The 12666-nt window shown below is 38.8% G+C and overlaps 1 protein-coding gene across 6 annotated transcripts in view; it reads right to left on the reverse strand.

Annotated features, from left to right (window-relative positions):
• The window catches only part of EXOC6 (exocyst complex component 6), a 116519-nt gene that overhangs the window by 22836 nt on the left and 81017 nt on the right, over positions 1-12666 (reverse strand). For all 6 annotated transcript variants that reach the window (XM_048505974.1, XM_048505973.1, XM_048505975.1 and 3 more), the window contains one exon: positions 12340-12413. In XM_048505974.1, coding sequence (XP_048361931.1) covers positions 12340-12413 — 74 coding nt within the window. The remainder of the gene's footprint in view (positions 1-12339; positions 12414-12666) is intronic.

The following is a 12666-nucleotide window of genomic DNA, read 5'->3' on the forward strand; positions in this document are numbered from 1 at the left end:
GGCGTGTCCCTGGGCCTCCGGCACGTCGCCAAGGCCTGGGGACACGGCCCCCCCCCGGCCCTGCGCGCCTGCTCCAGCGGCGCAGGGCAGGGGGGTGTGTCCCCAGGCCTCGGCGACGCGCCGGAGGCCCAGGCCCAAGGTAAGTGCTGGGAGGGAGTGGGGGGGGAGGCGTCTTGAAGCCGCTGCCGTTCGCTCGGCAGCGTCTTCAAGGCGGCATTTCCCCAACAAGTGCGCTTCCGAGCGCACTGGGGAAACGCCGGCTTCGCGGCGATCGGGCAGCGCGAGGGCGGCGCGGCTGCGATGCAACTGCGCCCCCTGTGCGAATGGCGGCCTGGAGACGGTGTTTTTGCTGTCTCCAGGCTGCCATTAAATGCCTGTGCAGAAACGGCCACAGGTTCTGATTTACTTCAGCTTTCTCTCACAGAGGTTTCAGCTTTTAGTTGTTACACACAGAGACACTAGATTTTCTCTGTTCCACACCCTTTCCAGTTCACATAACCACCCAAGTCTTGACTGGAAGGACTCGGCTCAACACTCACCACCTTCCCTTTCAGTCCCCTGTTAAGGCCTAACTGCCCCCTTTATGGACTGGTCTTCTCCTGACTGGGTTTTGAACTGAGGTTGGACAGACATTAGTCTGGACAGCCAAGCTGCCAAGCACCTGAGCGGCGGATTCACCTTCCACCAAGCCCAGGGCTTTCCTTCACACTCCATCAAGCCTCCTCAGCCTGAATAGAGCAGTCTGACTTCTTGTCAGAATGCACAAGCAGCGACAGATCTCTCTCCCTGATCTGCACTCAGCTTTCTGGATCAGTCCAAGAGTGAAACAAGACAAAAGAACCCTCAGCACTCAAGCTGCCTCCTTTTCTTTTCCTGGGCAATTTTCTCCAGCCAATCAGGACTGGGCAGGACTTAACTATTTCAGGGCAGTCTCTCCCTGAAAACCACTTCCCAAATATGGGCATTTGTCACAGCAGGAATCTTTATAGGGGTATGCTTCAACATTGTACAAAATCTTTTCCCCAGAGTAAATGCGTTTCTCCAGCCTCCCCAAAAATATATTTTAACATAAATCACATTTAGACAATCAGATACAAAGAAGCAACGCTTTTAAGCTTGGAGGCATTAGCACTGACTACACTGAGACATGGACAAGGAGGAAAGAAGAAATAAAATGCAAGAAATCCTTGTGGCAATAGAAGTATCAGTGAAGACAACAGAAGCCACCTTTACTCAAAACGTCTGTCATCAAAAGACCACAAAACATTCTGCAGATTTCTTCACATTTTTTTCACAACTCACTTTTGACTGGCATTAAGAACATAATTCATCATGGTTTTAAAACCAGTGTGCAGTTATTTTATTTGCATGACATTTTATCTGTTAACTTGCACACTAAAGTTCATAGAAACTAGTTCCTTACCCCGTCTCTAAGCTCTTTTTGCCAGCCCTTCAGGTTAACAGGCTGGCCACTGTGTGTCACAGACTGCTGGATTAGGGGGAAGTCTACTGATCTGATTCAGGAGGTCTCCTATATTTTGTAGTAAAATTACTCATATACCAAACTACAAATCTTTTGTACAGCACCAAGCTGGCGAAACATAACCTCAAGATTTGAAAGTGGGTATCATGCCTTGATGAGACAACAACAGACTGAGTTGTAAATCTCAATTATCTCTGAATGTGCATCAATACAGCTGATTCTCAATGTGGTCAAATCTTTGAATATTTAAATCCAGAGACTGGAGATGTGAACAGGCAAGACAGGACTTTCTACAAACCTGAGGAAGGCTTGAAGTCTGCAGAAAAATCTGAAATGTAAAACACACACACACACATATATTGGGAGGAGGGTAACCTGCTCCCAAAATAACAGAAGCAGTGTCTGTAGCTTTAAGAAACAAGTATCGCCAGCTTTGAGCTAGGGTTGTCAACACTGAGTTGGGGGACACATGGAAATTTTGGGTTGGTGTCCATGGAAGGTAGAGTTTTTGGGGGGAGGTGGGAAACTTATCAGGGATGTGATCCCATCCAGCCCATTCTTCAAAGCTGCAGTTTCCTCCAAGATAATTAATTTCTATGGTCTGGAGATTAAATGGAATGGTCAGAGAACTTTGACCTCCAGGCAGAACCTGGAGGTTGGCAACTGAATGGCAAGCCTTGGATTCTGCCAATAAACGCAGGAAGAGGGAATTTTCCAGAGATGCACTGGCCTTTCAAAGAAGATTCATTGGCTTCCCATCAACCACTTGAGTTCCAAGTCAGCTTGATACCACTTGAGTTCCATGACTCACAAATGCCCAGCTCTTTGCTACTGTTCAACAGGAGCCACCCCATGAAAGCCAGTGTGGTATAGTAGTTACAGTCTCAATGATCTGGGAGACCTAGGTTCAAATCCCTGTTCTGGCATGGAAGCTCATTGGCTGTTCTTGAGCCAGCCACCAGGCATCTGGGTCTGGCCCAGTCTGGCAGCCAGAACCATGCACAATTTTCCCAGGGAGTGGCTGTCAGAAGGAGCAAGGAAGAAAAGCAGAAAATGGAGGGAGAACGGTAGGCTGATTTGTTAGTGGTCACATGGAAGCAGAAAAGGGAAGAATTTATAGGGGTTTATAGAGAAGAGAAACAAGAAAAATAACACACAAGTCCATGCAGGTCTCCTGTTTGTGGTATGGTAATACTGATATTGAAGCAGTTAGCACAATAGACTGAATTCTTCTGTTAATATTTTATTTCATGCTTGGGGACAAGCTACACTGATGATGTTTCCAGATTATTAGATGTTCAGAATATGTGCCAGTTTCTAGAGGTTTGTAGGATGAAGACTTCTTTTCCTCTATTTTTTCCTCAGTTTCTTTTTGACCTCAGAACAATGTTCCCTAGATTTAAAAAAATGTAAAGTACATATACAGTTTGGCACCACAGTTTTAATTCATTTGTGCCCTGTAGCGTCATTAGTCTTTTTAAAAAAACCTAGTTTCATTTTTTGTTACGTATTGAAATTTTAAAAATGCTTTAATTGTATTTTAATTTAATTGCTTTAAACAAGGTTTGTTTAAATCATGCTGCTTTGGGGTTTTTAAAGAACTCTTTTGATTTTTTTAAAGTTTATGAAGATTGTTTACCCATTTCTACTTTAAAAATTATCCAAATAAATACATACATAGAAACTATTCTGCAAAATTTTAGACAAAATTTTCACTGTACCTTTACAGCAAGCACTACAAGTTCTTTTTTAGCATGTCAGAAGTAACTACTACTCACAACTGCATGGATGTGCAGATACTTAGGAGAATGTCAGCCTTTCAGTAGTCAAAGCAAATCAAACAACACACCTTTGAGTGAGAATTCTCACTCTTCATTACTTGCCATTTAAAGGAAACTTGCTTTTAATAATGTGCTATTGCATTAATTCTCACAATTATTCTGTCTTCTCCAGTTTGCTTACTGGAGTATGCATATATTAAAACAACAATGAACAGGTAATTTCAGTAACTGAAAAGTCAATAAGCAGCAATCAAAGAACCTTCACTGATTGTAAAGGGCAGAGCTTTAACTACTAGTGAACAGTCTTAAATCAGTCGGCATTGGGACTGAATTCTTTGGCTGTTCTTGGCAGCAAAGAGGTCTTGAGGATAGTATGACATAAGTGTATGTTTGTCTGGCATTTACTGTTCCTGCTTTCACTCCCTCAGGTTTCTTGAACTAATCAATAGGCAAGAAGACTACCCCACAATGTGATACTGTGATTTGATGCATCACAGCATTCCCTCCCCTCAGTAATCCATGACACAAAGATAGCCTTCTCAAATGTGGCTGGCAGGTGACCCTGGCCACCTCTGCCCTCTGCTTTTAGATGTGGCTGAACATCCCCCGGGGGCATCCAATACTGTGGATCTGAATGACAAGGGGAAAGAGGGGAAACTATGAAGGATTTTCCTATCTCCTCCACATCGCAGAGCTTGCCTATGGACTTTGCAACCATTTTATTAGAGCGGATGTTTGACTGGATCTAATTCCCAATCTTTTGCCAGACGTTGCATAATACAGTCCCTGTTAGGGATGAAAAATACAGGTGGGCTTCAGCAGCAGCCCATTTCTCCATAAAAGCTCATCAAGTTGCCTCATACAGACACTGCATACAAAGACAGACAGGATGGATCCTTAGTGGTCACCATACAGAAGATACAGGAGAAGTAACCAACACCTACCCAACCCTGAGAATAAAGAGAACCATTCAATATCAAGTCTAAAATCACAGTGTTTCATCAATACGTGCAAGGGAACCAATGTTTTTATAGCTCTTGGCAACTCACAGTAAATAAATTTAGCATTAGTCTCCTACTGTCCTACTACAATCAAACTAACTATAGTCAATACATTATTATCTACATTTCAATTAGGTATTTATATTCACCACCTTCTCTATGCAGCACTCTTTTCCTCTGTCCAAACAGCATTTCAATTTATCCAGGTGGGTACTAATTTTAATTTTACCCATACCTTTGAGATCAATGTTAACTTGATAGGGTTTAGGGTGTTTTGCCACTTAAACTAGATTACCGTTAACTTCAGTTACATTGGCCCTTTTGACTTGTCACTGTACACAAAGTAGAAATATTTTGCTGTCGTGATGGGGAAAGAATTTCACCATTCAAACCTGCTGTGATCTAGAGTGCGGGGGAGGGGGAGGGACTCTTTACGACTCAGATTTACTTTAACAGCTACTTTGAAATATCATCCATTCCCAGCAAGTAATCCTTTGCTAGCTTCTTGTGTTCCTTAAAACCATATTATTCTAACCCTTTATTGATTGACTACATCCATTATCACTTGGAAGCTGTGTTAATCCCTTAGTAATTAACACCTTCATTAAAGTAATTTGAACTGAAAAGAAGTTTAAGGTGTATTATTGGCTTAGTTAAATTAAGCTTACTGGGAATAAATTTTACATCATTTGAACTTTCAACTTCTTTCACCTGAGTATTTTTAGTTTGGCATTGATATATTAGGGGAGGGAAAATGGATCAAACTTCATAGAACAAGCTTCATTAACAGTAAACTTCACGTCTCTTCAAAATGTCTATGATTTAGGCTGCTTTTCTGGGTTTTCTTAAAAAGGAAAGGGCAAGTGAGATGAAAGACACCAAGAGTTCAAAGGTGACTAGCCCTTTAAAACAAAAATACAAACCTGTTTTTTTGCACAAGGGAAACAGAGTTGATCTGCTCCGTTTGAACTATAACAAGATATCTGATAGACTATTACACAGGAAATAATCACTTAAATGCTAAAATAGGGCTTGTACAATAGGAAGGGAAAACAGACTTGACATAATGATAGGACAAAAACCATGCTAGGTGAGAAGCCTAAAGACCAAGTCAGAAACCTGCTTGGAAACCCAACATAGGTAAATATGTAAAGGCCTAGAAAGGATGCGTGCTTGGCCAAGAAACTACATAGCATTATTTTTGCACAACAATTTAAAAGAACAAGGAGTGAAGCCCTCCTCAAGGAATGGGTTGTGACCTGACTCATTATTCTACTGACCTCTCATCTTTGTGTTACTGGCCAGCTCAGTGTCTATTACATAACATGTACAGCGTGGATACTAAAGTTCACAATACAAAGAAACAGAATAATTTTGAAAATCTATACCTAGACTGTATCAACTCAATCATAAACAGAGACAGCTTTTTAAAAACTCTTCCCTGTGAAAAATATCCCCTCATAAGAAACTAGAATACTAGGGATCAGACTAAGCGGGGAAGCTTTCTAAATTCTATAGGCAAAGAGTTTTTTGATACAAGAATTGATTAATGTTGTGATTGGTACAGTCAAACAACAGTTTTTCATACTTATCTGCACACCTACAGTGCAATCCTAGGAAGAATTACATACTTCTAAGCCCACTGATTACAAAGGGTGTAACTCTACTTAGGGGATTGAAAATGTCATGGTATAGTCCAATCTTTTCAGATCTCCAAAGCTAAGTAGGGCTAGTACTTGGAGGGAGATAATGAAGAAGTCTCTGCAGAAGAAGGCAACGGCAAATAATCTCTGCTTCTCACTTGCCTTAAAAGCCCTTTGCTGGGGTTGTCATAAGTCAGTTGCCACTTGATGGCACTTCCGTACGTAACTCTAGTTAGAATGGCTAATATAACAATGGCTAATATAACAATGCTAATACAACAATTTATTTCAAGTAATTTACTCAGCAGTTTAAGAGTTTGAAGAAGATTTACACATAATTATCTTTCAGATGTTTTAATCCTATAAAATTTTGAGACAGAATCTCCAAATATTCACACACAAAAAGGGGATCCAAGACTGCTCCCAATAAAATTCAAATTTGATGTAAACTTTAATCAGCTTCAAAGCAAACACTGAATAAATACAGACATCAGTAATTATTTAATCATTATTTCTGGCTGTCTTGTGTTGCTCCCATGAAACATTTACATAGCATACAATATTCTCCTGAACTTACTGTTGTGGCTTCAATTCAGCCACAATAATTCAATCCCTCTCTTCATTCCAAGCCACAAGACAATTTGCTTGGGGTGAAGAAGCAAGAGGAGAAGGCTCCCAACTTAGAATATAAAAGCCACAAGCACGTGTAAGACGGCTTGTATCACAACTTGTGAGCATACACGTTTCCAGTGAGCAGGAAATTCTGTATTCCTTTCCTAACTGAGCTATCTTCTTAATGTAAATGTGATCTTTTGATGCAGTATGTCCCACTCCATTTATTTATTTATTTAGAGCCATCAAGTCACAGCTGACTTATACCAGCCCTGTAGGGCTTTTAGTGCAAAAGATGTTCAGAGGAGGTTTGCCATTGCAGAAGTTTAGGCATTTTGAAAGTAAGCCTGAGCTCAAGTTACTAAACTTTCCCTCTTGTTTTCCTACAGCCCGGAAACCACACAGCACCCAAGTTTCCCTCTTGTTGTTCTGAATATGAGGAGGGGAGCCCTAGGAATATTTAGAAGTCATATGTTCTAACCATTTTTAATTTTCAGATAAAAAGAATGGCATTCATCTCCCTTTTAAGATATATCAACATTTCTATAGTAATATTGGGCAAATGATAACCTTGGTAGCACGTTATCCATGGAATAATAGCTGATGGCCAATTACTAAATGAGTATTACGTTAACAGAAATGATGGAACCTGGCAAAAGAGCCCATTTCTTCTGGTTCTTAAAAGAGTTTCACTTCAAGATCTTTGCCCTGATTTCTGGTGACTGTAAAAGGAACACTTCCATCCAACATGGTAAGGCTCCTTCACAAGGATTGGCCCGTTACTATGCTGCAGAGACAGGATAAACCAAGACATTTCCTACGCAACAGGGCTGTCCACATAGGAAATATGAACACATCTTGAAACAGACCCAAGTAGTTCTCCTAAATACTAAAGCTTTGTAGTCAGCTATCATGCCTGTTACATTTATTATTTGTGGCAGAAAGCACCAGCATACGCTGCCCTGTTCTTGCTAATCTCACACACTGTCATGAAATCACACAGAGGGAGTAAGCTGTTGTTGAGATAACTGGCTTCCATTAGTAAGCATGTGATTGGCAGGACGATAAAGTCTTTTCGCTCACAGGTCAGCTACTTTTTAAAAAGAGGGCAAACCTGCTGATCCATCTTTTAGCTGCAGTCTCTCACTGAGCCCCAATTCTCTTGCCATTTAGCTTTGATATGGTTCAAGCTTCTCCCCTTGTATCAGCCTCTACCTGTCATCAGCTCCTCTGTACTGAACAGCAAATATCAGGAGTTTGACCTCAGGGCACAGTCCGGGTGGGCAGGTAAGACCTGACCACCGGACTCACTTCCTTATCTTTCATATCCTGCAATTCATGGAACGGTATCAAATTCAAACTGAAAAACAGAAGCATGACCTCTTATGAGAACTTTCTGAAAAAAGACACTGCTGCCTTTCTAAGTAGGCTTGAAAAGAACTGTCATCTGCTGTATTAGGAAAGAAATGGATCATAAAAAAAGGAGAAAGGAGAAAAGAGCCCTAAATCCTTATTAAATGTCGCTCTTTATAAAGGATTCGCATCACCACGATGAGTGGCTGGTAAGGCAAGAAAAAAGGGGGCAGATAGTTATGTTCTGCACCCAGAAGTGCAATAAATAAAGTGGAGTTGAATGGGATTTCACTATTATTATGTACCTGGAATGCACTTAGAATTCTAGCTAGCCGACACTTAGAAACACAGAAATTATTATATTTAGTACAGGCACACAATTCTCTCAACGTGTTAATTAAGAATTATCACTGCAATCTACCTCACAAAACAGTTGCGAGAATGAGATAGGCAAAAATCACAATATCATCTATTTGATAATAAAAATTTGATAATAATCAAATTTTCTAATAGGAAGGGATTCAAACGGTAAATCCCAAGTAAGGAACGCGAAGGCTCCTGCTCCTACCTGCCTAAGAGATCTAGTATAAACAATCTCAAGTAACATTTCAGTCTTTAAAAAATGTTTAGGACAGATTATATTCTAGAGAGTAAAGGTTGTTTTAATGCTGGAGCGAGTTAATTTTAACCTTGAAAATATTTTTTTTAAAATCACATCCAATGGTCACTTTTAAACTCTTCCTTACCAGTTATCTTATCTACACACTTATTGACACCTATCACCACACATGTCTATAGTGAACGTTTCACAAAAACATTGGAATCATCTTCTAGTCTAGTTGGTATAATAGCACAATTATTCCAGTTCACAGCTGTATAAATATAAATATGCAAACATTCGTCACTGAGCCGCTATGCAATATGCAACCTTTTGCTCGTAGAAATAATAGACTTTCAGCAATGGAATATTTGCTTTCTGCGAAGTTCTCCAGAAACTACAGCGAATGTCCAGGAAAGACTGAAATAACAATTTTGTTTCCTATTTTGAACAAAAATACTATCAGAGCCTTTAAAGTGCTTTCATCACACAATTCTACTGTTATTGTTATCCATCAAAACATAATTTCACCTGCATTTTCAACGGAAAGCATAGAATCATAAGATTTATTTTGCTTGGTCAGGCCTAAGGTTCATCAGCTGGTCTAAATGGACCTAAATGGACCAACAAAATAAATCTTAGACCAGCTGTTGATTTTTCAGCAGTGTCCAGTCCAGTGTATTTGAAAACACACACTAAATGATATTAAACTAGTAGATACCCGCTGGTTTGCCCCCAACATCTGGCATCTCAGAGATATGCTGCCTCAAAATACAAAAGGCCATTTAATTATCAAGATTGAGAGGCACCAACGGACCTATCTTTCATGAGTTCCCCCAGTCCTTTTAGAAAGGCTACCTGACCTAGTAGTCCATATTACGTCTTGTAGTGCCAGACCCCATGAGCATGTCCTATGGAACTAATTTGTTATTTGGAGACCCTATGTCTTCCATATCTTCTTTCCTTTCAGTATCATAATTTTATAACCCTAAATAATATTGACTTTTCCCCTAAACTAAAACTTTACAACCTCCCCAGTTTTCCCTTATAGAGAAGATATTTCACCCTCTTGAATAATTTAGCTGCTATTTTCTGTATTCTTTTCAGTATAATATAATACCATTTTGACATGATACAACCCCTACTGAAATGAGGCAATTGAAAGACATAATATTCCAAAATGTAGTTTCATCACAGATATTTATTTTAATGCTTGGTTTATTTTTTTACTCTTGTAAAATAATTCTTAACAAGGAGTTAGACATTTGTTGTAATACAGATTGAGGAGCTGTTCAGCGAGATGTTAGGTAGGATACCAAGACCATAATCTCAAATAACACAAAGAAAAGCAGAGCAAAACCCTACACAAACTATGCCTTTTAAAATGGCATTGCGAAGTCTAGACAAAGAAATTATATAATTGATAGTTTCAGAAGACAGCCATAAAATAAAATGGAATATTAAAATCCAGGCCTTTAAATATGCAAACTACAATCCCAAGTTTATCTAATAAAATTGGAGGTCTGTGTAATTGTTGCTAAATGCATGGAAAAACAAGCTTAGCATTCCATGGTAATGAAAAATTACTATAATTGCTAAATCAAAACAAAATTTTACTCCTCCATTAGTCTCCTATTTCCCCTTTCTGCCTTCTCCATTAACTGCCACTGCTTCAAAGACAGTGAATATGGTCATGAAGGAAGGGGACCATTCCCATAATAGGAAAAAGCAAAAGCAAAAAAACCCAAACTTGTATAATAGCAACAAAATACATGTTTTTGAAACAAAATGAGAAAACAATTTTTGCACACTTTCAGTACAAACAAAGCCTGCTTATGTTCTTAGACGGGACACTGGAACACCTCTGCACCGAATGTGTACACCGACCTCAAACAACTGACGGTCAACTTAGAAGCAGTCTCAAAACAATTAGTTTATATAATACCTTGGATCAAAACAAGATTCATGATTCTTGTTTTGATCCAAAGTATTATATAAACTAATTGTTTTGAGACTGTTTCTAAGTTGACCCTCAATTGTTTGAGGTCGGTGTACACATTCGGTGCAGAGGTGTCTCAGGTTCGCTCTAGGTGCACTCACTCCCCTTTTGGCTGATACGTTAGATGCGACACAGCAAAACAATCAGCCATCATGGTACAAAACCACAGAAGCCAATGACAGTTTTTCAGAAATTTAGAAGAGTTACATCCAACTGATTTGGGGATTCAGAAAGTAGAAATAACTGATTCAGACAGGGAGACAGTACATCACACATTTATGTTTATAATGGAGACTGTCATGGGACAAATGTAATTTTTATATACCACCTCTGTAGCGGTAGCTATGCTCCTCATTTCTTGCTGAGTTTGCAAGTTGACTGAGAGTTCACACATTTTTAAACTGAAAATGAACTCTAACGCTTCGATCTACCTTGATTTTCGATAGCTGAAGAAGTTACAGGAAAAAATCAACTAAATGCTTTTCAACAGAAGTGAAGAGTTTGAGATTGGCCTCCTTATTCTGCTATGTATTTTTGCTATATATTTTCCTCTGCTTATTTTGCATCTCAAATGCTCACTGGCTTATTTGCATTTGTGTTAGTTATCTCATGTTTAGTTAGAACCAATCAGATATCTAGATATAACCACAAGACAGTAATAGATCAGATTTAGAGAAAGGTGTTGGTTGTTTTTTTTTTTGTATAAATATGAATTCTTGTGACAAGCAAATCCAATTTATCTGGCTGGAACTCTGAGAAGAATAAGTGAGATCATTATCCACCTTGAATATGATTATAGAAAAGTGGAATATAAATAAATAGGTGAGATTTGGGGGGTAAATTGGGGGTTAATTGGTAAAATTCATAAAAGCAGTGAGACAAAAAGTTGAAACCTAATTAAAAAACTATTACTTGCTATGATTACGTAATGCTAGGGACTATTAATTTTGGCATTTATCTTCACAGTGAAAGAAGGGTTAAGTTTTAATGCCTATATTTTTTCTGTCTTGCTCAATAAAAAGAATTTTCTATTTTTTCAATATTTATTTGGCTTATATAAAGCTCTCCCTGCAAATGGGATCAGAGTGGTGAACAACCATAAATATACAATTAAAAGAAGGTTTGAACAATTTCTAAAATGGCAGCCTTCTAAGTACATTTCAACAAGGGTTGGGATGACAGCATTGCTTCCAAAATCATCAATAATCAGCAACCATCAAAACTAAAAACACCAAACAAGAAGCAACAAAAGCAAACAAAACTTAAAAGATGAAATTTGGAAAAAGGTGAAAAAAGAAGAGGCCAGCTTGAGATGGAAATACAGGTGTTCTGTCTGGTTAACAGTTCAGAGGAACAAACCCTATCCCCTAAATTTCTGTATTATCAGAGTTAAATCTCCTTTAAACCCTTTAAATGAGAGTTGTAAATCTCTTATAATATGATAAATCTTGGAGAACTGCTAATCAGTTTTGCCCAGGCAAAGTCTGGAAAATTATTAATATACATCTTCTCATAGGATGGGAGAGGAAACTTCTTAGTACGCTCCGAGACATCTTTCACATCAACAATGAAACCTCAACAAATATCTCTCAGATTAAACTCTGAAGAACATACTGGATATAGTTAATATTTATTATTATGGCTTGTAAAAGGTCTCTGAAATCCAAATAGTCAAACTATAAAGTCATGCTCATTCTATACCCCTCCTGCAAATTGTGAACCCATCACAATTTTAGGTGATATAATTGAGTCCTGCTCATCACTCCTACTGGTCACAGAGCTTTTGGGATCCTAGCTCATGAATCAAATACTTGGCAATGATTAAATGTGATACAAGTCTAAATAACAGAAGTATCAGAAACATCTTACTTGTCTGAGGTCAATGAATGCTAATTGTAAGGTTTCTCCTTGGAATCCAGGTACTGGCTCAGAACTTGCAAACACTGTTAAACAAACAAATAGTAACAAGTCATTTTGAGTCAGAAGTCAAAAGTCTTGTCTGTTATTGTATAGATTATTAAAATGATTTAGGTTACTAGCACTTTCTAGAAAAAAAATTAATACCACAGATTCACCGACACACATCCCAATGTTCTGGCATTGCATTGTGTATGCACAGAGGTCATGTGTCCCCAGGGTAGTATGTAATAACAACTTTGTGGAGGAAGGAATTGTCTGAAGGCGAATGTTTATCCA

The sequence above is a fragment of the Sphaerodactylus townsendi genome, linkage group LG08 (assembly GCF_021028975.2).
Source record: "Sphaerodactylus townsendi isolate TG3544 linkage group LG08, MPM_Stown_v2.3, whole genome shotgun sequence".
In the NCBI taxonomy this organism is placed as follows: Eukaryota; Metazoa; Chordata; class Lepidosauria; order Squamata; family Sphaerodactylidae; genus Sphaerodactylus; species Sphaerodactylus townsendi.